The sequence below is a fragment of the Eptatretus burgeri genome, chromosome 3 (genome assembly GCF_056783735.1).
Source record: "Eptatretus burgeri isolate ZD-2024b chromosome 3, Ebu_testis_v1, whole genome shotgun sequence".
Taxonomy (NCBI): domain Eukaryota; kingdom Metazoa; phylum Chordata; class Myxini; order Myxiniformes; family Myxinidae; genus Eptatretus; species Eptatretus burgeri.
This window is the reverse complement of record NC_140963.1, coordinates 111,091,056-111,115,946: the sequence shown is the minus strand read 5'-3', so window position 1 is coordinate 111,115,946 and position 24,891 is coordinate 111,091,056. Positions and strand designations below refer to the sequence as shown.

Genomic DNA, 24,891 nt, shown 5'->3' with positions numbered 1-24,891 from the left:
GATGTAAAGTTGTTCCTTTCTGTCATTTAGCCCCAACATAGACTTCTGTATCAGTCGATGTTATCATTGTATAACCACAACAAACCAATATTGGATATTTACTTGTTTTCCCACAATGTAACTAATGTGGTACAATATGACTCATGTCATCTCTTTCAGGTTCCTTTGAAGAGGGTAAATAAATCGAACTACATTGAAGACGTAAGTTTGTGTGAATATGGAGATAACGGTGTTTAAACTGATGAACAAATCCAATTTCATTTACCTCTGAACTGTTCTGAAAGATGATTGTCTATTGGCGCCTGAGGCTGTGAGTCTCTCTTTTTGTGTGTGACAATTTTGTGGTTTTAGCTTTGGGGCAGGCAAATTAATCTTTATACAGCTTACAAAATGAGTTTGTTCAATTTTCTTCTTTTTTCATTCTTTTTTTGCAGTTCATCACTGAAGCTTTCATCTTGAAGGGTCTTGATCGTACAAACATTCGTAAGTGTGGATTTCACTCAAACTTATCGAATGTTGTCTTATCGCAATAATTCTCATCACTGGTTTGCCTTGCATGGCGTTGGCTTCACGGTGAGGGTGCTGGCTTGGGATCCTAGGGTCCTGAGTTCGAGCCCCATTGGCTGTTTAATTAACACCAGGGGGTTGACTCGGCCTGTCATCCTTCCGAGGTCGGCGAAATGAGCATCAGTGTGCTGGTAATCGGGGCACTGCATCAGCGGCAAAGCCATGCCCCAAACCAATGATGCAACCAGCAGCCAAAAAAAGGCTGCACACGAAGGGAACTGGTTTGCCTTCACCTGTCCACTCTATACGAATTGTGATTGATACATACACTACCCATATAACCACCCCTGTCCCATCCCTTGTTTGGACCATTTATATTCCAGTCTGACCCCCCTCCCCTACCCCATCCACCCATGCTTATTTAATAGATGTACTTATGAGTGTTATCCAGGGGGCTGCCTAAATCTTTGCAGACAAGATCATCGATGGTGAAAGGAGCATATCAAAGCTTACCTGTTGATTACTTGTCAGTGGAAGGGTCACACAAAATCCACTTGAGATGTGTTTGATATTGGACGAGTTTCTTTTGTCATTAATGTGTCCCACGATCTTGTTTCCCTGCGGTGAGGAATATTTCCTTTGGAAAAATTAAGTCCAGTTGCCAAATGAGCCTCATGACGGAGTATGTGGATAGAGGTAAGGTTTCTGAAGCCATTTGCTGAAACGCGCTATTTGTGTCCCTCAAGTCCACCTTTGAGCAGATAAATAATTTAGTAATTTGTAATCATGAATTATGATGTCCTGATTGTTGGGGCCTTTTATATTCTGGTTGAGGCTCATGCTCAACAATATATATTTGTTTCAGGAACATAAAGAGCAGAAAAGTACTTTAGTTTCATCCTCTCATGCTCAGAGTCTGTTGCCCCCACAACCACATGTATTAAGCTCAACCATGAAGGTTTTTTTTTTGTATACACCGTCGAGGCTCCAATGAAAGCTAAAACACAAAGCACAGCAAGGGGGGCATGAGACAAGAGGGGCGGGAGAGGGAAGGATAAAACAGTGGGGTTCAGAGACATGAGGAGAACTGTGGAAGGGAGAGGGATGGGGTGGGATACACAGGGTAAACAAAATTGACACCACAGGGACTTATAGGTCCTCACATGACAGGAACTTTCAGAAAGGAAAGCAGGGAATTTTGGAGAAGGGTTTGGGGTTGATTAGTGGGGGAAGAAAAGGTCATGGTTTTGGATGGGGGAAAAAAAGGGATGGTGGTGAACAGCTGTTTTGAAGACCTGGAGGGAAGAGTGCGGTTGAAGAGAGTGTGGGAATTTGTTCCAAATGTGGAAAAAAGAGGAATGAAAGCATGAAGGTGAGCAGTGATTCTTGATTTTGGTAGTTTTACCAGAAGGGGGGCCAAAGGCCATCCATATCTAGTGCCCATCTGTGTCTGCGGACATACTCCTACAGTTGGGTTTCTTGTTTTCTTAGGAGGTTGATGGCAGGATTTGCCCTCCAGCCACCATAAAACCCTTCATTCTGCAAAACATAGCACAAAGAAATCTGAAAAACCACTCCGTGGGAGTACCACCTGTGCAGCTGCCCTTCGCAGGGTTGCTCACCAGATGACGGGATTGGGGCAAAGTCTTTGGGACCCCCTATCTTTGATGATAAGAGGGAAACCACGGGGTAACCTTCCAAGGTCAGATTGTGGTTGTGTGTGTCGGGGTGGTGCTGAGGTGTCGTCCACCAGACGGCGTTCTCCTTGGGTTAACCTGAGGCAGTCTTTGGGTGGGTGCCTGATATGTCCTATCCCGAAGAGAGGATGATCACCTGTCTCTCTTATCATCTGAGCTCAAGCGTTTGGACATCGGTATTGCAGCACTCTGAGGTTCGGAGACCGGATTGCGATGAGATCGTGGCGGGTGGTTACAACTCCTATTGGTCTGGTCACTCTGATGGTTACCATGCCCAAGGAGTTGCTGTAACTGTGTCCAACAAGCTGACGACAATGACAATGGAGGCAACACCGCTCAACGAGCATATTATAAGACTGAGGATTCATCACTCCTTGAGTGTCATTTCCCTGGTCTCTGCATATGCTCTGACTGAGGCGAGTGATCTCACCGTGAAGCATGCATTCCGTGGTTGATCATTGTCCCAGGTGAGATACTCTTCTGGCCTTGGGGGATTTCAATGCATCCATTGAAACTTTTCGGGATGGTTATGAGACATGTGTTGGTCTCCACGGGTCTGGAACTGTGAACAAGAATAGCACGAAGTTCATTGACTTTGCAACAAGTCATGGACTTCGGGTGTATGGACTTTGGGTCATGGACTTCCACAGGCTCATCGCTGGACTTGGTATTCCATTACAGGTGGTGTGGCAAAGGATATTGACCATGAGTTCATTGATGGTCGCTGGAGGATAATCCAGAACTGCAGGGTCTATCAGAGTGCTCAGTTCCTCAATACGGACCACAGGCTTGTTGTGGCAACTCTGAAGTTGCAGGTTAAATCCAGCAGAATGGTACCATCCCAGACTCGGGCTGGATGTTGGCAAGCTCAAGAATGAGAAGGTCGCTAAGGAGTTTGCGAACAGGCTGAGTGGAGATTTGGGGTGTCTGAGTGCTTTGGGGAATCCTGAAGAGTTGTGGAGTGCCTTCAAGACCACCGTCCTTGATGTTGCCATTGGATGTCTTGGAGCTCACCGTCAGGCGAAGAAGAATTTTGTCTCTCAAGGGACACTGGATACCATTGACTAGAGTCACAGGGTCAGGTTGAATGACAGAGCTGAGCTGTTCAGGGAGTTGAGGTGTAAAACTGTACGTGCAATAAGGGTGGACAAGGAGGCCTATGTGCAAGAAATCTGTGAGGAGGGAGAGCATCACCTGTGGTCAAGTGATTCTTGTCCTGCTTACAGGGGAATTCACGCATTCTGTTCCTCCAAGCCCGTCCCTCGGTGTACTGCAGTTAAAGCGGAGAGCGGTGGGGTCTTGACAGAGGAGTCCAAAGTGAAGGCCCGCTGGGCCGGTTACTTTGAGCGGCTGCACCGGACTGATCCACCAGTTGTCGAGTTGGATGTCATTGGTGTAACTATCCCTTTTGCTGACCCTCCAATCAACTGTGGTCCACCTTCGTTTGTGGAAACAGACTGTGGTGAACCGGTTGAAATGGTTAAAGCTCCTGGGATCTGTGGCATCCATGCTGAACTTCTCAAGGCTGGTGCAAATGCTGCACTCATGTCATTGCATGCCATCCTGTGCTCTGCCTGGAACACAAGCATCATCCCAACTGACTGCAAGAGGGTCCTTGTTGTCCCTCTCTGGAAAGGGAAGGGTGATAGCCAAGACTGCAACAAGACTGAGGGGTGATGCCGCTCTCAGTGCCGGGCAAAGTCTTTGCTCAGATAATTCTTGATAGGGTTCACCACCATCTGCTTGAGCACCAGCATCCACAGCAGTCAGGCTTTACACCAAAGATGTCAACGATTGACCATATCCTTGCTCTTCGGGTCCTCACCGCACGCAGGCGAGAGTTTCGGCAGGGGCTGCTTGCAGCGAATGTTGATCTCTGTAAAGCGTTTGATTCAGTGAATCAGGATGCCTTCTGGAGGATTCTTGGTCTTCATGGGTGCGACCAAAACTGATCTATCTGATGTCTGTACTCTACTCTGTTACTGAGAGTGCTCTGAGATGTTCTGGTACCATCTCTGACTTATTTCCAGTTGCTGCTGAAGTTCGTATGGCCCCCATACTTTTCAGCACTTGTCTGGACTGGCTTCTGGGGAGGATGTTGGAGAGATCAGGTTGCGGTGCATCCTTTGGAAATGTCAAGATCTCTGACCTTTATTTCGCTGATGATGCAGTCATTTTTGTGGAGACTCTAGATATCCTTTTAGGGGCCCTCGAGGTGCTGAATAAGGAGTCGGAGCCACTGGGATGATGGGTTTCCTGGGTCAAAACAAAGATCCAGGCTTTCAATGATATCTTGGATGCTGCTGTCCTGTCTTTACCTGTTTTTGGTGAGGATGTTGACGTCGTGGAGAGATTCCCTTACCTTGGCATTGATATTCATGTCTCTCCTGGCTGTGAGTCAGAGGTCAACAGATGTCTGGGTCGGGCCTGGGGAGTCATGGATTCACTGGATCATGGGATGTGGCGCTGCCGGTTCCTGTGCGTGAGGACGAAAGTCTGAGTCTTCAGGTCCTTGGTGCTTCCAGTCTGGCTCTGTGGATGTGAGACTTTAACTCTGACCAGGGATCTGAGACGGAGACTTAATTCCTTTGGTTCCAGGTCACTTCAGAGCATCCTTGGCTCTCGCTGGTCAGACCTTGTGTCCAACGAGCGGTTGCTGAGATACTCAAATGAAATTTGTTACCTGCATCGTCCGTGACCTGGCTCGTTTTCCTAACGCTGATCCTGCTCATCAGATGTTTTTTCAGCGAGGGAGCCTCGTGAGGGGAGGATGCCAATGGGCTGACCACATGCTTCGTGGTTGCAGCAGGATGATCAGCATCTCAAGAAGATGGGGATGGGCCACGCTTCTGCCTGGGGGATGGCCAGACGGAGGCTCTTAGAGTACCGGCGGAAAGTGGACGCAGCGACTCGCTGCTCCGGCGCATGCTCCCATACTTGACCTCACCTGACCATAGCACAAAACCGCACACATTTAGCACCTGCTGACCAAATCTACTGCGTACTCGTAAAACACAGTGATGCAGTATTCAAAAATATCCCTGTATCTCACAAAGTTGTATTTCTTCCATTGTATTGCAAAGAAAGTTACTTCTTTGTTCAAGTCAATTACAGGAATTTTGACTACAAGCACATGAAATGAATAAAACTGGAAGAGTGGGCAACAGAAAATATGTGTACTCGCGATACCCGTGCACATGCACAGGATAGCAGTACAACAAAGCTGCGAGCATTCGACAGACCGGACACGGGGAATGACAAAAATAGGCATTGTGCAAAATGCAAGTGGGACTATGGAACGCCAAGACTTCCCAAACATGTCGGCATATCCACTAAGTGCCACAGCAATTTCATAGGAATCGTGTGACGGCGAGCCGACTTTTTCGTGTGCAAGCTTGGTATTATAATAGAGATAATTAACGCTTTTAGTTTTAATTGTGCAACACAAAATAATTGGGACATTTTCCGCATCATTTAAGGAAACGAAAAATGTGATTGTTATCCATGTTTTAAGTCTTCTTCTTCTTCTTTCGGCTGCTCCCGTTAGGGGTCGCCACAGCGGATCATCCGTGTGATCCGCATAGTGATTTGGCACAGGTTTTACGCCGGATGCCCTTCCTGACGCAACCCTGGTCGCCTCTTACGACACAGGGATATGGTACACCTATTTTAACCGGGGTATACACCGGCCCAGTATACTGGTACTCATTTCGCCGACCTCGGAAGGATGACAGGCTGAGTCAACCCCCTGGTGTATTAATTCAGTGGCCCAACGGGGCTTGAACTCAGGACCTTTTGGATCCCAAGCCGCTGCCCTAACCACTGCGCCAACACACCAGGCTGTTATCCATGTTTTAAGTATTAGTATAAAAATGAGGTTCAATTTGGAGTGTAAAAATTTATATGACAATTGATCAGTCATCCCTGACACTACATGAGGAATGTTTGACAAAATCAGTACTTAAATGGATACACTGCATACACAGTCATTCAAATGACAAAGCACAGACTTTACAACGACAGAGCACACCACGGATTACAATTTGAACATTTACTGAAATAAAAACCTTTAATTCTGGAATTTTATTGCACCCTGTGCAACCAGGCCTAATGCCGGTGTGGTTTCCCGCCAAAATTTGCTTTCCGTGCAAACATATAAAGTATGTATAATACCCATGAAGCACGACATAGCAAAGTGATCGATGATAAAATGAAGGATTGCAGGACAAAATAAAATAATCCTGCAGTGGAAATGAGAATAACTCACCGACTTGCTGAGATAACGCACCAATGGAGCAGCTCCGTGAAATGGTGGCCTCAAAGAAACTGCACTGGTTGTTTTTGTTGTTTTTGTTGTTGTAGTTCTTGTTGTTATTATTATTATTATTATTATTATTATTCCTCTTCTTCTTCTTCCTCTTTTTCTTCTTCTTTTTCTTCTATGAATTTTGATGGCGCTTTCAGAGCCAGCAGGCTCCATACACGCCATGCACCTGAACATGATCAAAATCGCATATTATCCCATCAAGTGCAAGGAAATTTAAATGGATTTCCCACACTCCTTCAGGAATTTTAGTGCCACCTTACAGGGTTGTGGATGCTTCTGGTTCATCAGCCTCAATGCTACCGGTAGATCCAACACCTTGATCCCCTTCACTCCTACATTCTGTACCAGATGCCACCGATGTCCCTCATAAAGAGGGCAATTTTGGAATATATGATTCAGATCTTCGTGTTTCCTGCACGGCTCAGAAAACCCCGAAGGGTGGCAAGCAATTTTATACAGATATGAATTTAGGTGACAGTGCCCGAGTCTTAGCCTACCAAGAGCTACCTGGTCTCTCCAGGAAAGCATGGGAAGTTTAACTAGAGATACCACATCTGGATGCACCATGTAACAGAATCTTCCCTTCGTGCTGGAGTCCCACTGAAATTGCTATTTTTTTTCTCAATCTGGCCTTTGGCCAGACTAATAATTTCTGATGGTCCCAGGAGGGATTTGGGTGACATTTTGCAGTTTAAGGGCATGCTTCTTCACAAGATCACAAGCCTCATTTCCACCAATGCTGACATGAGCAGGGATCCACCAGAGGTCGACCACCAGACCCCTCCACTTCACAATATTAACCAAATGACAAATTCGCAATGGTAATGCCTTAACCTCACTCACTAGGTCTGACTGTCCCACTCTTTCCACATTAGGACAAGAAGGTTTACCAGCAATGGCCGAGTCGGGGCAGGGGCTCGAGGCTCCAAATTGGCAAGACTCTGCCAAAGAGGAATTGCTCAAAAAATGTACTCCTCGTGAGATGAACCGGCAGAAAGTGATCGAAGGTGGTTGTTTCACTTCTGGACAGTTTTCCAAGTTTTATTGTGCTTTCGTTGACATGCATATGTTTGAGTTTCTGCATCTTGTATTGAGGACAGGAACCTTGCACTCTTGCAGAACTATTTCAAACTGAGGACAAGCATGTACAGAACCTCAAGATTCTGCAGGATGTGTTCCGTACTCACCTGCAGCCTGTACTCACCCCCAGGGAATTGCAGAATATCTTCCTGAATATCGACCAGATTGTTCCCATACACGGTGAATCACTGCTTGACCAAGAGTCATCTCATACTTTATTTTAGTGGTATCAGTCGTTTTGGCCAAGAATTGAGTTCAAGTTAAAGTTCAAAATGCAGTTTTGTTGAAGTTGAAATTGCTTTGTGGAACAACTCTATGAAGGTCCTGAACATGTTTTTGAAACAAGCACTGGTGTTTACACGCATGTATTTATTTTTCATGTATCCCCCTGCCCCCCCACCGCCCCCTCGGTGCAGAAACTTTTAACGAGTCCATGAAGAAGATGAGTGAAAAAAACGACGTGGTTTATGAGATTGGGAATCTCGTACTATATTATGTAAGCAGGTTGTTTGTTTCTCACAAATAATTTTCTAATATTCGCTCCCCTGTGTGCACCCACTCACTACTATACTTTCGACACAATGGCCATTGATGCACATGACTGATGATCACCCAAACATAGGCAATCATGTGCATGATTTACTCGTCCGTTGTTATGCGCAGTTTTCTGGCGAACAAGGGCAAGCGCTGACCAAGGAAGCATGTGAGTTCTGCAGCATGCAGTCGATGGCTGTGGAGATGGTTCATGCCAAGCAGAAGGAGTCTCACTTCCAGCAGCTCATGGCTGTAAGTAACGCATCGCACTGGCAATCGATGTACTGTACAGTAAAGGGCCATTTTGTGTTTCTGCAAAAGGACTTAAGAGAGTGCATAATTTATTTGGGGAAATGATGATGTCCTCAAACATTTGAGAACAAGAACAAAACCTTTTCAAAGGTAGATAATGTATATATATATATATATATATATATATATATATATATATATATATATATATATACATATATATATATATACATATATATATATATATATATATATATATATATATATATATATATATATATATATATTATATATGTATATTCTTACAGCCATGAGTTCCGAGTGTTTATGAGAGGGTTAGTCCTTGTTTCTCCTCGGAAGAACCAGAGCTGGGGCCACCACTCACAATTAACTTTGTGGTATGGTGGGTTGCTTAACAACCACAAAAGCCAATAAGTTAACCATGAGTTCCAGTGTCCACTGTCTAATTTGCCATTTAACAAGAGGTCACGTGGCCTCCTGACCGGGGAACGCGCCCTTGGCGATGCACCAATCTTGTCTTGGTTAGATCTTCAGGAAGGCGGCCGAGCGTTGACTGCTGGTGCACACCGACTTTGACAAGGTAATTTGTTTGGGAATTACCTCCCAGTCTATCTATGTTTGGACAATGCAGGATCAATGCAAGGAAATGACAGGTTGGTTGAAACACACAGACAGAAACCAGCACAGACACGTTGAAACGTCATCAAGGAATTTATTATTGAGAAAAATAAATAAACTGAAGAACTTTCTATCTCCTTGTGATGTAAATGGATGAATTCAAATCATTCAAAATAATCTCAAACGAATAAAGAATTCAACAAGTAGTTGTAGAAAAATGGACAAAGAGCAGATGCTTGTCACTATGCCTCGCTTAACAATTAAACACAAGACATCCGTACCCAGCAGATCATTCAGGAGGAAAAGAAATCCAGTCTCGGCTAACCAAGACAGAAGTCGTCGTGAGTCCAATAAAATGACCCCAAATGTGTATGCGTGCCTGGGTCAGCGCCAGCACCCTACCTCGCCATGCACCCACCCGCAAATAGGCCCAAACACCAATCGACGTCACGTAGTCACCTCCAGGAACCAGGGACGCCAAGAATCTGGTACGCAAGAGCCAGGTACCGAGTAGAACCAGCAGTAAAGAGTAAAAGGTTATCCCAGAAGAAAGAAAGGGAACCTATTATTTACCCTTCTCCAATGCATCAAAGAGTTAAAATCCAGCTAGACAAGGGAATGGGTCTATTCTGAACATGCATTTATGGAAATAACTGTCTGAGGACCTGGATGAGGTGTGCATGAGTGTTTCGCTTTGATGAGGTGTGCATCGGATACGATTCTGAAATCCATCACAATATTTTCTGCAGTTCTACATGATTCTGCTTTTCTCTGTTATTATCTTGTCACAGAGAAAATGTCTTTTAAGATTTCTGTAAGTTTTTTCTTCGTCATTTCTGTTGCTCCATTGATCACTGGTTCAATTTTGACGCTCTTCAGATTCCAGGATCTTTTCATTTCATTTTTCATTTCTTGATATTTGGTCATTTTCTTGAGTTCTGCGTTGTTTTGGCCAAAATCACTGGGAACTACCTGACACTTCAACGAGCAATGGAATTTATTTCTTTTTTTTTTATACCTAAGTACTATATCCAACCCTGAAATTCTCACGGTGACGACAGGAAGCTCTGAGCAGCCCAAAATGCCGACGTCTGCAATTCCAAGACTTTATGCTGATGGAGATGCAACGTCTCACAAAGTACCCACTTCTTCTTGAAAATGTGCTCAAGTACACGGCAGGTATGTATATTATTGAACGTTTTTAGCTATTTTAATTGGTTCGTGGGATAATAGAAAAGTTCACATTTTATAATCTGACACCAGTCATGTTGTTCGCTGATTTTAACTATCTGGATAAATACCAACGAGCTTTGCCAGTTTTAGACCAAGCCGAAAAGGCTGGAGGTCTGAGAATGCTCTACGCTCTGCAGTCCAATTATTTGTGCCATACATACTGTAAAGAGGTTTGCAAACTGAAAGGAAAACTTTAAGCTTGTGTTCACAGTTGCAAATAGCTTTGATGATCAAGTTTGAATTTGTCACTCTCATCTTCTTGGATGAGAGGGATGATTGGCTTTTGAACTTCCTCGTACTGGTGTTGATGTGGAGATTAAAAATACTGATGCAGGCATTCCCTTCTCCTGAGATGAACGTGGGTTTGTTGGGCTTTTGATGCAAGGGTCATTTTGGTCAAGTGAGCAATATTCTGAAATCTGTTGCAGTTTGTCATCCAGACAAGGATAAGTTGCAGCAGGCTGTGAAGTGTTCTCGCGACATCCTCTTTCACATAAACGAAGCAGTGCGGAAACGGGAATACATTCAGGTGGACCATTTTTTTTCTTTCTTGAAGCACCTGTTAAATCTTGTTTGGCATTTCCTTGTGGTACACTGTTCCTGCCCAATTCCATATCTCGTCGATGCATGACGTCATCGACAGGTGCCGAAGGCAGGCAGGACTCGGTTTTTATTCTGTTTTCTTGTTTGGTTTGTTTGTCTGGGCGATATTTCAGCCATCCTTTGAGCTTGGAAGCTGAAATTTGGAGACAAAAGTGAAGATGTGTTTTGGCAAAAACGCTATTTTTATTTTTTGATGAATCAATTATTTGATTAATACTTAATTATTATCGATTTATTAATAACTTATTTATTTTGTTTCTCATCCTGGCAATATCTCGGGCACCTTTTGAGCTCGGAAGCTGATATTTGGACATGACAGTGAACAAGTGAGTTGACTTTAAAGGGTATTTTTGATTTATTGATAAATCAATTTATTGATTAATTTTTCGATTAATTACTTAATTTTCAAAAAGTTACAGATTTGGATGAAATGGTGGTGGTTTAGGTATGCTAATAACCAATTGATTAAGAAATTATATGATTGTTATTTATTTATTTTAATTATTCAATTATTGGACACCACTCCCTCCCAATTCTGACTGCATGTGCTGCAAGGCATCATCGCCGTGAGCAGAAGGCGCACCGGCGATGTCACGCGCTGGAGGATTGTTATTTATTTATTTGGCATGGTGGCAGTGTACTTTGAATATACAGCTCATTCTTGTTTGTTTCTCACTTAAATATTGTTGCCCAAATAACCCTCTTACCTCTCACTATTATCATCAGAAACTGGAGAACTACCAGAAAAAGCTGGACCTGTCAGTCCTTCAGCGCTCAAGTCATCCATTGGACTTGGAGTTCAAGGTATCCAAGCTGTACTTTCCATTTACAAAATCTATTTTTGTGTTTGAGAGATCTTGGTGAAATTCTGCACTGGCATATGAACATGTTTTTTTTTGTACTTCTTTGATCCTTAGAAGATCAGATTTGGATGACGCTTGTAAGACCCCAATCCTCTATGTCGGTCTCTTTAAAACAGTGCAAGAGTTGCAAGCTCAACGACAGTCCTGTATATCGCACCCCAATCCCCATGTTAACCCAATATAACTTTCAGCAGACTCAAGATGTTATCTTTGGTCTTACACAAATGTCCACCGGGGCAGGCACCATGCAATTGTTATAAAATTTTGATTTTAAATTGGTCTGGGATTATTACCAGCCAGGAATTTCCTCAAAGTCAATGTTGACCCACTTGCGATACAAGATGTGATCTTTAAATTCCAGGGTTTTCCACTGAGCCAAATGCGACTTTGTTCACGCTCCAAGGAGGGGACCTCCTCCGCATTGGATCTTTTCTACTCGAACACATTTGTACACCGGCACCAGCATGGAATCCTCTGTGAGGCCGTGCTCCATGCCAAAGTTCCAAAATCCTCTCCCAGGGTTTTATGGAAAACCCAAGCTGAATGGAGTAAGATACAGTGGGAGGAATCCCCAAACTGGTCCCTGTCCTCATGCCTCATGCAGAATTTACAGGTTTTTTCAGGCAGGGGTGCAGACAGAGTGCATCGGCATTCCCATGAGCCTTCCTGGCTCTACGGGCCACAATTACATTACACGGCTGCAATACAACCACCTTGCAATCTGATCGTTGGGTTCCTTGAACCGTCACAGCCATTAAAGGGAGGAATTGTCCGTTATAACCAAACATTTCTGGCAAATCGCATTGCCAATGACTCATTGCGAGTAACCCAATAATTTTGCTCTGGTCTACTCATGGCCAAACTGTCATATGCCAACACTCTTTCGACGCCTCTCCCCGCCCCCACCCCTGCCCCTTTGCTGGAGACAAAACTGCACTCAATCCTTCCTGGCTTGCTTCCGTGTCCAGGGTAAAGGTCCCGTCAGCGGTAGAATGAGCTAAAAGGGTGCGGATGTCAAACACCCCTTTGTTTTGAGGATGGCATTGTTGCATCCCTTGGGTCAATTCCTGCTGATTTCTTGAGACTCCATCTGGGGTCGGTCCAGCTGGAGATTTTTGTCTCTCACCCACAGAAGGTTTATTAACCTCAAATCATTCTCGAGTTTTGAAATGACCGCTGCGTTTGATATGCTTCCTTAATTCCTATACTTCATTGAAGTCTTGGTCTTCTGTGACTCCGCAGTCGGTATAAAACATCCATTCATCCTTTGTGTGTGTGTGTGCTTTATAACGATGGGTCATTGATCTCTCATCTCCAGAACCTTGACCTGACACAGCGGAATATGATCCATGAGGGGCAGCTTTTGTGGAAGGTGAACAAGAAGACGACCTTTGGTGAGTTGAGGACTCACTTGGTCACGGAAAGAAAACTTTAATTTCACAGCACCCTGAGTAAAGTTGATTCAGTCTGTTTGCACGGGTGTTGAAGACTCAATCGCACACCAAAGAAACAAGGGTGAAGCCATTTCTACACTATAGAGCCTCATGCATTCTCCTTCTTTCTCAGAAAGATTGCCTGCACTTGCATGATACAATCGTTTGTTCCCAGAACTGCACGTTTTGCTGCTCGAAGACATTTTGGTGCTGATGCAGAAACACAAGGAACGGCTTTTGCTTCGCTGTGACAGCAACAGATTTGCCAGTGCAAAGGATGCCAAGCAGACGTTCAGCCCAGTCATCAAGCTCGACTCGGTGCTGATCAGGCCTGTCGCAAGTGGTCTGTGTCACCTTTCTTACCACAGTTTTCTGTTTCGTCACGTCATATTTCATGATTCCCTTCACCCTCTCTCCTGATTCACAAATGCATTGAGTTCTCTGTCGAGACTAATTTGAATCTCGTTGCTCTATCATGCAAATAGTTTCATTTGATTGTCCAATTTTCTTGCCACAGATGCAAGGGCATTCTTTGTTATCACAACATCCCCATTGGGGCCACAAATTCATGAACTCATCGCTGCCAGCACAAAGAATAAGGACACGTGAGTGCACACAATGTTTTCTTTCTCGTTCTTGTGGAGATATTTCTTGGAAAAGATTGAATGTGTGTTTGGGTGTTTGTTATCATATTTGCCATCCTTTTGAGAAAACATCGCAAAAAGTTGAATTCACAAAATATATTGTTGCGGACCCGGAGTCAGGCGAGAAGACCACGAAGGGAGGGGGGGCGATACCTTGGGTTCCCACCAGATTCTCCGGATTTGCAGGCCTTCACACACGGATAACACCGTGACGCGGCGGGTCGCTAGCTGACCGTGAACGCCAATAACCAAATCACGTGACTGAGGGTCCTCCGTCCAATGGAACCGGTTACATTAAATGGTCACTTGATCTAATTACCGCTGGACACGGTAATTAATACGGTAATATGGACACGGTAAATACTCGGTACGCCTTGTTCAAACCGGATCACCTTACCGGATCAGATGCAGTCGAGCATACCTGCCAAGGATGTACCGGTGAGAAAAACAAATTGGTGGGGGACAACATCCCAGTTCTTCTGGGATACGGACCATGCTGGACCATTGAAGGAAAAGACAGAAACGAGCTGGGAACATTTATATCCAAAGCATTTATTTACAATCATGCGAGGAAAGGTATGTGGCACAGTAAATGGGTTTTGTTGTTATGTACAGCAGGGATAGCAAGGAATTCGTAGGGAACGACAAAAGGCAAGCAATTTACAAAAGCAGACACAGAACAGACTTATCCCGTGATATCTTCTACAATCTTAACTTATGCCATGACAGGTGCCATCACATACACACACACACACACACACACACACACACACACACACACACACACACACACACACACACGCACGCACGCACACACACACACAGAAGATTTGTTAGCCAGAGAGAAGGAGAGTAGATGAGAATTAACGGCCTCTCAATACCTGGCACGGTCGACCGATTAACACAGGCCTGGCTTACGACACCATTCTTGGGGCGCTGGACGAATGCCAGCTAGCAGCCATTTGCTGGAACAATGAAACGTAAATGGGAAACCATCACCTCTCTTTTCAGCAGGACACGAACAACAGCCAGTTAATGTCCACAGAGCTGCTGAACTGGGTGTCGATCCCGATGGAAAAATGTGGATGCCTGAGGTAAATGATCCGAGACCACAGCCATGTTTGAGTCAGAATAAAGTGTTCAGGAAAAGCCTGTGAGGTGTTTAATGACTCACATGTCCTGTGAGTCCAGTGTTAAAATGATAACCCAAATAAAATGTGTAAACAAGTCGTCGATTTCCAAGCCAATGTGTTTTGACGGAAAGAGAATAGAATGAGTCTCCATTGGGCCGACGGTAATCTATCGCATGCACGAACGCTGAATATTGCTCATGCAGAAAATTAAAACTGATGTAAAATCATACGTCATGAACGTGTCGTAAAGAGGAAAAGGTTATCCCATAAGAAAGAAATGAAATCTGTTCTCTACCCTTCTGCAACGCATCAAAGAGTGAGAATCCCACCAGACAAGGGGATGGGTCGATTCTGAACCTGCATTTATGGAAATATCTGTCTGAGTACCCGGATGTTGTGTGCATTACTTGGATCCGATTCTGAAATCCACAACAATATCTTGTCGCGTGGGTGGCCGGTTCAGGTTTAACCCCCGACCCAATTTTGTGGTGACGGGCGGTTAACAGCCCCCGGATGGCTGAACTTCTCCCTTGGAGACCCACAGCTGAAACTCTGACATGAATGCGTGCATGCCGGAAAAGGGCGCAATGGCGGAGGGGCAGAGGAACACAGCACGGGGGGTGGGGGAGGGGGGGTGGATTATACTCGAACCCCACAAAAAATACATGGATACAGTTTGTCAAAATGAGCACATTTAAAGAAAATAGGCAAATATTTACAAAGGACAACAATTCAAAAGGTAATGATAATAACGTGAAGTAAATAAATCCTAAAGTTGAGGCACCTCTTCACATGGACTTAAATACAAAGGAGAGCAAAATAAAACGTAAACCCTTCCTTTATTCTTGTCGCGAGCTTGGCCCACAGCTGTCTTTGTGGAATTTGGAATTGAGGCGCTTCCACCAGCACGTGCACACGCACGCAAAATGGCGCCAAGTCGCTTCTCTCGCAGCAGGACAAACGTATGTCAATCAATCCACGAGTGGCACTCAACACCAAGGCTCAGAGACCCAGTGCAGCTACTTCATGCATCGATCGTCGTCACCGACCTCAACTTGACAAACACGAGGATCGTGGTCCGTTTTTCACAACTCAACCAAGAGCCAAAGGCCAGCATCTTGCTTCACCATGGGAGCCAGATCGCCTCAACAGGAGGACAAGAACCGTGCCCCACTCTTTGTGCGTCGAGGGAAAGGCAGCCTTAAAGCCCTGTTCGTACAGGCCATCTCCTAACTCCATCCATTTTGAACTTCTTTTTTTTGTGTTCCTTCCCTCAACTCAACTCTGCCTCGTGCGTGCGCTTAACCTGAACTCCACTCTCCTTCAATGTGCAACCAACCCCACTTTTTCGACGTCACACCGAATCATCCTTCGTCTCCGGGGCATGGCTTGCTCGCACGAAACCCGGGAAGGCAAGGCTTCTGCCTGCTTGGCGAGCTTCTGACATCACGCCCATCAATCATCAGCCTCGGGGGCGTGAGTTTGCGTGCCATCACCCTGGGAGGTGGGGCTTCTGCCTGCTCGGCACGTTTGCTTGTTTCCCATCATGGTTTTGGTCATAAAAAATATCAGGAAAGGTCACAGGAGGACAACTATATACTGGGGAAGCTTATTCTTAAACCCCAGCTAATTAACACCTTCCCATTAACCCCACCTTTCTCGGCTTCACGCTGTGACAACCAACGCATTTGGATCATTGGTATCTCCCATGGTGAGGCTGAGTCTTTGGGCCTCTCTCTGAGTCTGAGTCTCACTCTCTCACCACAGGCAGGTTGGTGGTCTTTCTGTCTTCTACCGTCACCTCTCTGGTCTCACTCCACCCTGCACTCTGTCTGTAATAGGTTCCACCCCCCCCCCACTATATTTCCGCCGGGCGCTCAAGTTCTGGTAGAACTACCAAAATCGCAAATCACTCCTCACCTTCACTCTTTCATTCCTCTTTTTCCCCGCCTTTGGAATAAACTCCCACACACTTTCAATCCCATTCTTCCCTCAAGGTCTTCAAAACAGCTGTTCACCCCCACCTCTTCTTTTCCAGCATCCAAAACCACAATCTTTTCCACCCCCATTAATCCACCCGAAACCCGCCACCTTCAAATTCTGTGCCTTCCTTCCTGAAAGTCTCTGTGGTGTCCATCTTGTCTACCCCATGTTCCCCTCCCCATCTCTCTCCCTTCCACAGATCTCCGAATGTCTCTGTTCCCCACCGTTTGTCCTTCCCTCTCCTGCCCCTCTTGCCTCCTGTCCCAATTGTTGTGCATTGTGTGTTCGTTCTCCTTCGAGCTTCGACATTGTATATAAAAAAGAAAACACGACACCCCCCCCCCCCGTGTGGTGACACTTGACACTGAAGCTCACAGTTTCCCTACTTAATTACATTGACATGTCTCCCACACGTCCACGGACCAAAAAACCCAATTAAATCCTAAATTCTCCATTAAATTCTTCCATCGACCTCACAACCGAAACAATATATAATGATAAAAAAGATGATTTTTCTCGGACGTTTTACGAGTTTATCTTTGTTTAAAATACATTTATCACAAGTATACACCTCCCACTTATAATACTTAATCTTTGCTTCTCATAAAGAAATGAAAATCTCAGAGGGTTTATTTTCATCGGTTAATTTTCAGTAAAAACATGAAATGGAGAGGAAATCAAAGAGTTTTCAAATAAATTCAACCAATAATTTTCACAGAAATATGTGTTTTCTGATCCAATTGTTGTTGAATATTCATCGATGGCCCAACTCATTTGGTCTACATTAGGTTCAGACAATTTAAAAAGGTAAAAGATTTCAATGAGCACAGAATCGACTTCTGTTTTTTAGTAAGATCCATTTTTGTGTTTGCAGCTGGATGCACTTCCTGGAGGAAGCTTGCAAGAAGCAAAAGCTACATGGCTGCTCCGACCACTTCTAGAAGTTGCAGGGCCCACCATGTCTGCATCACAATGAAAAAAAGTCATGAGGATCATGTTTTCAAACTGAAAATGTCACTTCCAGGTATTGCCCACAGCTTCACTCCCCTCACATTCTATCATTGCACCTTTTTCTACCCCCGTTTCCAGTGCACCACTCCGTTTCTTGCTGCGGTCACATTTACCTTTGAATTTTCTTCACAGCTTCGGACAAAATGGAAGTTGTTCATCGGTTGGTTGTATTGTAAATTGAGCAGTGCTGTGGCCAGCTCTACCTGTCAACACAGCTTAGATTGAGGCCATGCTTGCCCCATGTGATCAATTCACATCCTCGATATACATCTCAAGATTTAATTGTATACTGCCACACCACGTGACCCATGTCTTCATCATTTTCACACTGTGTGCACCCTGGGTATCGGATGATATGTTTAAAGTTTGACATAGTGAGGTTAAGCGGTTTCTTCCATGAGCCGAGACCATGTATTTATGCACATATATTGTTGTTGTTGTTGTTGTTGTTGTTGTTGTTGTTGTTGTTGTTGTATGCAAAACGGCATGCCTCAAGGCAATGGTGCCCTACAAACAGTGATCTCTGATTCATACTCTTACCTGCACTCCAACCCTTTCCTTTTTGCCATAGTACATGAGAAGCATACATGCACACACGCCATTCAATGGGAAATTGTTAAAAAGCACGCCGCGATGCCTTCCGTGGCTCGGATCATCCCCATCCCTGCTGCACACTAAATAACCCACACACGAGAATTCGCGTGCCATTATTAAATTTAAATCTGCATGCCAATTCCCAACTGGCACCGCACCTAACTCCACAACTCACTCATCAAATCTCACCACTTTGACCACAAACGCCTCCCGCACATAGGAAAAATATTCCCGCTCTCCCACATACCTCTGCATCACCACAATTCACCACTCTATTTTGAGGAGCACCATGCGTCAGAGTGTGCATGGTGCCGCGCGATGCTCAACAATGCAAGAGACGCCAATAGCTCCACCGCGTCTCACCGGAAACGTCCCGGGTGAGCATCCGGAATTGATACAGCCCTCATCCAGTCGTTACGCCACGGCAAGACCGAGAGCAATGAGGAGAGGTTCGGGTCCTGAGTGTGAATCAGAAGGGTGATCCGAGAGTTTGGTTCGGATCCCGGGTGTACATTTTGACTCGTGAAGGAGCCCATGGGTGGCAAAGAAAGCCCGCTGTCATCCGACATTCAGGCTGCACTTGGTGCACATTCAGGGCCGGGATGCCGGCTTGGGGAGCATGCCCCATGATCAGTCATGGGCTTCGAGCCATGCCGGTGCTGGGAGGCATCTGAGCCGGTTTCTGGTCCCAGAGCCAAGCAGGGCATGGCTAGGGCCGCTGTGGCCCAACAGAAGTGCAGGATTTGGCCCACAGTGCGTCGCTTTCCGTTCCTCACCCCACCCTTCACCTAGGGCTTATAAAAAGGGTAGCGTGGAGTCATTCGAGCCTCTTCTTCAGAACATTATTTGTGTCCGATTGCCGTCCAGAATGCGCTTCTTCTTGGAGAGCTTCTTCTTCCTCGAGAACCTGATCCGAGGTGACTGCCATCCTTTGACACTCCCTGCCTTGCTGTCGAAGTCCCACCACCCCTGCGCAGCCAGACGAACCAGTGCGGAGCGCACGTTGCCTTGAGCCCCGGCGAATAAATAAGCAGGATATAATGCGCCATATCACAAGGTGGGAACGCTCAGGCAGAGCATCCCAAAGAGGTTCATGCTTCACATACAGACTGTTAAACGGTTAGGTTCGGGATCTTTCTCCTCATACATCTGTTCTGCTCTCTCTGTCCACCCCTCTATCCTGTCTTCTGTGGATGCACAAAGAAGAACATTACTGACTCGCAATCCCATTTTCCTCTGGCAAGACACCGTAACACTAATGTCGCCTACATCGCACCTCCTCACTCCCACACTGGACACACCAATATATTTCCAACGACCCTCCCGAAGCGTCATGGTCCACGTTGGTCAGCCGACCATGCCAGGTATTTGGAGGGTGCTCAACCTCACCCTTCTCTTTCGATCTTTGCTCTCTCACTCTGTGTGTGTGTGTGTGTGTGTGTGTGTGTGTGTGTGTGTGTGTGTGTGTGTGTGTGTGTGTGTGTGTGTGTGTGTGTGTGTGTGTGTGTGTGTGTGTTTGATGGCGCCTGTCCAAGATGAAGTAAGATTGTAGAAGATAGTCGGGATAATCTTGCTCTGTCTTTTAAAAGTTGCCTTTTGCCACACCCCACAAATTCCTTGCTATCCCCTGCTGTACATAAAAAAATAAACCCCATTCTCTGTGCCACATACTTTTCCTCGCTCGATTGTAAATACATGTGTTATAGAGAAATGTTCCCAGCTCGTTTTCCTGTTTTCTTTCATTGGTCCAGCATGGCCTGCACCCGAGCTTCGCTGTTATTCCCCAACGATCTGTTTCCTTGCCGGTACATGCTGGGCAGTTCCGCTCGACTGAATCTGATCTGGTAAGATGATCCGGTTTGAGCAAGTGTATATTGAGGGTGTGTTCTCCAGTAATTAGATTAAGGTAAACGGTATTAATTAGACGGAGGAGCCCAATACAAGTCATGTGGTCGACTTATTGGCATTTGTGGTCGATTCACGACCCACCAATTCACAGTTATTCTTTTGTGATGGCCTGCGATTCCGGAGAGTCTTGTGGGAACACCCCCGACCCCGGGTCTGCAACAATATATATATATATATATATATATATATATATATATATATATATATATATATATATATATATATATATATATATATATATGTATGTATATATATATATATTGTTGTGGTTACCAAATTCGCAAACCACCATTCAGGTCCCTTAGGTGAGATATCTCGGTAAGTATATGTGTAGTTAGGCCCAAACCCGTTGTCTAGTGGGAATACATGTCATTTATGCGTGCTGCGACTCTTCAGGATAGCCGTTTTTCTTTTACTATCTTTATTTTGGACCAACCGCCATTGTTACCACCACCAACCACAACATCAACATCAACCACCCACCGCGGCGCCGCTTCACGTCACACCTCGCAACCGTCGCATCGCCACCGTTCTTGCGCCGCTTGTGGGTACCGGTGTTGGACTCGGGCAGGGCGCGCGCCGAACAGCGTGTACAAAACCACGGATTTTCCACTTCAAAAACGGATCAAAAACGACACACGCCCACTTTTGTTCCGTCCAATCGGTGAGCGAGGGGCGATTTGGCCCCGCCCCCAGGGCGTTGGAGGGCGATCGATATATGCAAATTTATGGATCAAAAAGCATTCACGCCCACTTTTTCTCGGGCCAATGGGGAGCGAGGTGAAAGGTCGAAGGGAGGGGGTCAAAGATGAGAGAGCGAAGCCATGGGGCTGATATAAGCGACCGCGTTCATCAGTCAAGTGAACAAGGAGTTAAGACTTCGCGGGCGGTGGAGTTGGGAAGAAGAAGCCAAGAAGGAGTTGGTCGTCGTCGTGTGCGTTGGAGTCGGAGCAAAGGGGACGGAGCTGTGGAGAGGCGGCGAGGGCAGACGAGAGGGTGCTCGCGTCGTGCCGGGAGCTGCACACCAGGGAGGCCGACAGCGCGACCTGGCCGAGGTGGAGACGCTCGTCGCGGGACTCGAGGCAGAGTAGAAATCCTCCTTTCCCCCGAGCATCAGCAACCCCTCCTGTTTCCCCCCGCGCTGAGATAGTGCGACCAAGGGGGCCCCTTTCCCACCCCCTACCAGACACTGTCCGCGAGGCCCGCGGAGTTGAGGCACCATCGCCGCTCCACGTCTCATCACCAGACGGGTAGGCCCGACCCGGTCTCGGCCTCAGGCCCGCCTCATCCTTGAGGGTTCTCTGTTCTTTTTCTTGGTTTTGGATATGTGTTGTCGGCGCCGTCTGTGAAGTAAAATTGTATAAGTGTTGCCGTGTGCTTGCGTAATCGGTATTAGATCTGCATTGTCGCATTTGCTTTTTGTGTAAAATTGCATTGTGTTTTTCTTCTTTTCTATGTGCTTTTGGTGGAATTGTATATGTGCGCTTTCCGTTCATCGCGAATAAATGTGCTTTGTGTTGAACTGTTTCCCGCTTCGCTTCGTCATTTCTTTCATTGAATCCTCATCTTGCTTCACGTAAAGGGTTGGTAGTGGGCTGAATACGCCCGATAATTAATCGAACCGTCGAGGTCGACGAATAACACCGCTCGGTTATCCCGATAGTACGGAACGGGTCGCTTAAGTGGCCCGTGTCCGAAGTCGACCTGCGGCGAGGTGCGACCGCCCGGTCTACCCTCCGTGTGGGTACTTAGGTAGGTCGAATTTGGCGAGCAACCCTATCCCACGCGGGGGCTGATTGGCTCGATCGCGGTGAGACCGAAAGGTCCACCCGTGACTGGTTCCCGGCGTTAGTCCGAGAGGGTCACGACTGGATTGTCCGTCCGGTGGGCGACGTGCCGCGATTCGAGTTACGTGGCCGTCAGCACGCCGGCGGGCGCGAATCCGTAACAATATATATATATATATATATATATATATATATATATATATATATATATATATATATATATATATATATATATATATATATATATATATCTTCTTCTTCTTCTTTCGGCTGCTCCGGATTGGGGTCGCCACAGCGGATCATCCATATGATCCCCATAGTGATTTGGCACATGTTTTACGCCGGATGCCCTTCCTGACGCAACCCTGGTCGCCTCTTACAACAGAGGGATATATATATATATATATATATATATATATATATATATATATATATATATATATATATATATATATATATATATATATATATATATTGTTGCAAATTCGCGCCCGCCGGCGTGTGAATGACCACGTAACTCGAATCGCGACACGTCGCCCACCAGACGGACAATTTCTTCGTGACCCTCTCGGAACAACGCCGGGAGCTAGTCACGGGTGGGGGTTTAACCTCACCACGATCGTGCCAATTGCCCACCCGCGCAGGATAGGGTTGCTCGCCCAATTCGATCTACCTAAGTACCTGCGTGAATGGTCGACCGGGCGATCGTACCACGCCACAGGCCGACTCTGGACACGAACCGCTGAAGTGGTCCGTTCCGTGCTACAGTGATAACCGAGTGGTGTTATCGTCTGCCTTGACGGTTCCGATTAATTACCGGGATGTTGCACCCACTACGAACCCCTTACGTGAAGCAGGATGGAGATTCAATAGAGAAAAGAAGAAGCGAAACGGGCACAGTTCAACAAACAAGCATTTTATGACACGACACATGGAAAGCACGTATATACAGCCATACAAAAATGCACAAAAAGCAAATGTAAGAAAAGCAGTTAAAACCGACTATACGCGTACACACGGCAACACTTACACAGTTTTACTTCACAGACGGCGCCAACACACATTTACACAAAAGCAAAAGAAGGAAGCCACCCTCACAGACAAGGAGGCAGACTGGCCCGTAGGCCAAATGTGTACGGGACCTCGAGGAGCGGCCAGGTCTGCGAGACCGGGGAGGTCTTACCCGCATCCTCGTGATGCGTTGACGGGCTAGCCGCAAAGTGTCCGCGCTGCTGTACCCCGACTCCGTGCCCCTGGCATGCTCGTTGGCACCACGTTTGGGGTGGGGGAGCAACGGGGCCCCCTTTGCACTATCTCAGCGCGGGGGAAGGGAAATTGTTGATGCCCTGGGGGACGGGAGTGGCTGGCTGGCTTGGGTCCCGCGACGAGACGAGCGATCCCCCACACCGCAACCTCGTCGCCGACCGCCGTCCTCCTTGCCTCAGACCTGAGCTCCCTTGCTCTGACCCGCCGCCTGCAGCTCCACCGTGCGCACTCCTCTTCTTCCAGCTCAACTCTCAACTCCGCTTCCCACCGCTCAACGCTCCACGCTCCACGCCTCTCGCTTCTCTCACAACCAACTCCCCAGTTCCACACTCTACTCCCAGTTCCACTCTCTCCTCACGAGTCGCCTTGCGCTCATCATTTTATAGCTCTCAGGAGGCGCCGATATGCAAATTCCCGGATCAGGACGCGATTGGAGGCGGGGCCACACCGCCCCCCGGTCAGCCATTGGTCGGGCAAAAATGGGCGTGAACCTCCCTGATCCTAAAATTTGCATAGTCGGACATGGACGGAATTCACCTACACCGCCTGGAGGCGGGGCCAAGCCGCCTCGCGCTTGCCCATTGGACGGAGGAGAAGTGGGTGTGAAGCATTCCTGATCCGCGGATCGACGCGTTCAGCCTCCATGGCCGAACGGCTCCGGGAACACGACGTTTGGTGTTGACTGGTGGTGTTTGGGAATGGCCGCAGAAGCGATGATGTGGGATGAAGTTGTGAAGGTAAGGGCGAAGGTGGTGGTGTTTGCGAATCGTTGTAGAAGCGATGATGTGGTAGCGTAGGTGGTGGAGGTGGCGTCGTTGTCGTGTGGTTGGCGCTGTGGTGGGGATGGCGTGGTTGTTGAGATGCTGTTTGTTTGAAATTAAAGACAGAACAGAGAAATGGCTAACTCAAAGCGTCGCAGCCCAGATGGATCACATAAATTCCCTCTATACAACGGGTTTGGGCTAACGACACATGTACCTCTGGAGATATCTCACCTGAGGGCCCTTTAAGGTGTAATGCGAATTTCCACAGCCGTAACAATATATATATATATATATATATATATATATATATATATATATATATATATATATATATATATATATATATATATATATATATATATATATATATATATATATATATATATATATATATATATACATATATGTGAAAATTGTTATGGTCATGGGTACCGAATGTATTTTGAGGGGGTTAATCATCGTTTCTCCTCAGAAGAACCGGACCTAGGGCCACCGCTCACAGTAAACTTTGTGGTGTTGCGGATTGCTTAACAACCATGAATGCTTATCAGTTAACCATGAGTTCCAGTGTCCACCGTCTCATTTTCCATTTAATTTGAGGTCACGTGGCCTCCTGACCGGGAACGCGCCCTC

The 24,891-nt window shown here is 46.2% G+C and overlaps 1 protein-coding gene across 9 annotated transcripts in view; it reads left to right on the top strand.

Moving 5' to 3' along the window:
• The window catches only part of LOC147030724 (rho guanine nucleotide exchange factor 11-like), a 36,211-nt gene that overhangs the window by 8,329 nt on the left and 2,991 nt on the right, over positions 1-24,891 (top strand). For 3 of the 9 annotated variants that reach the window (XM_085875015.1, XM_085875009.1, XM_085875014.1), the window contains exons 6-19: positions 160-201; positions 435-483; positions 7,407-7,538; positions 7,651-7,791; positions 8,028-8,107; positions 8,275-8,397; positions 10,098-10,215; positions 10,698-10,798; positions 11,599-11,676; positions 13,054-13,129; positions 13,344-13,511; positions 13,686-13,773; positions 17,803-17,952; positions 20,285-20,377. In XM_085875015.1, coding sequence (XP_085731141.1) covers positions 160-201; positions 435-483; positions 7,407-7,538; positions 7,651-7,791; positions 8,028-8,107; positions 8,275-8,397; positions 10,098-10,215; positions 10,698-10,798; positions 11,599-11,676; positions 13,054-13,129; positions 13,344-13,511; positions 13,686-13,773; positions 17,803-17,869 — 1,263 coding nt within the window. In that variant the 3' untranslated portion in view covers positions 17,870-17,952; positions 20,285-20,377. Of the gene's footprint in view, positions 1-159; positions 202-434; positions 484-7,406; positions 7,539-7,650; positions 7,792-8,027; positions 8,108-8,274; positions 8,398-10,097; positions 10,216-10,697; positions 10,799-11,598; positions 11,677-13,053; positions 13,130-13,343; positions 13,512-13,685; positions 13,774-17,802; positions 17,953-19,400; positions 19,898-20,284; positions 20,378-24,891 lie in introns of all 9 variants that reach the window. The other 6 variants (XM_085875017.1, XM_085875010.1, XM_085875018.1 and 3 more) reach the window with 4 other exon arrangements.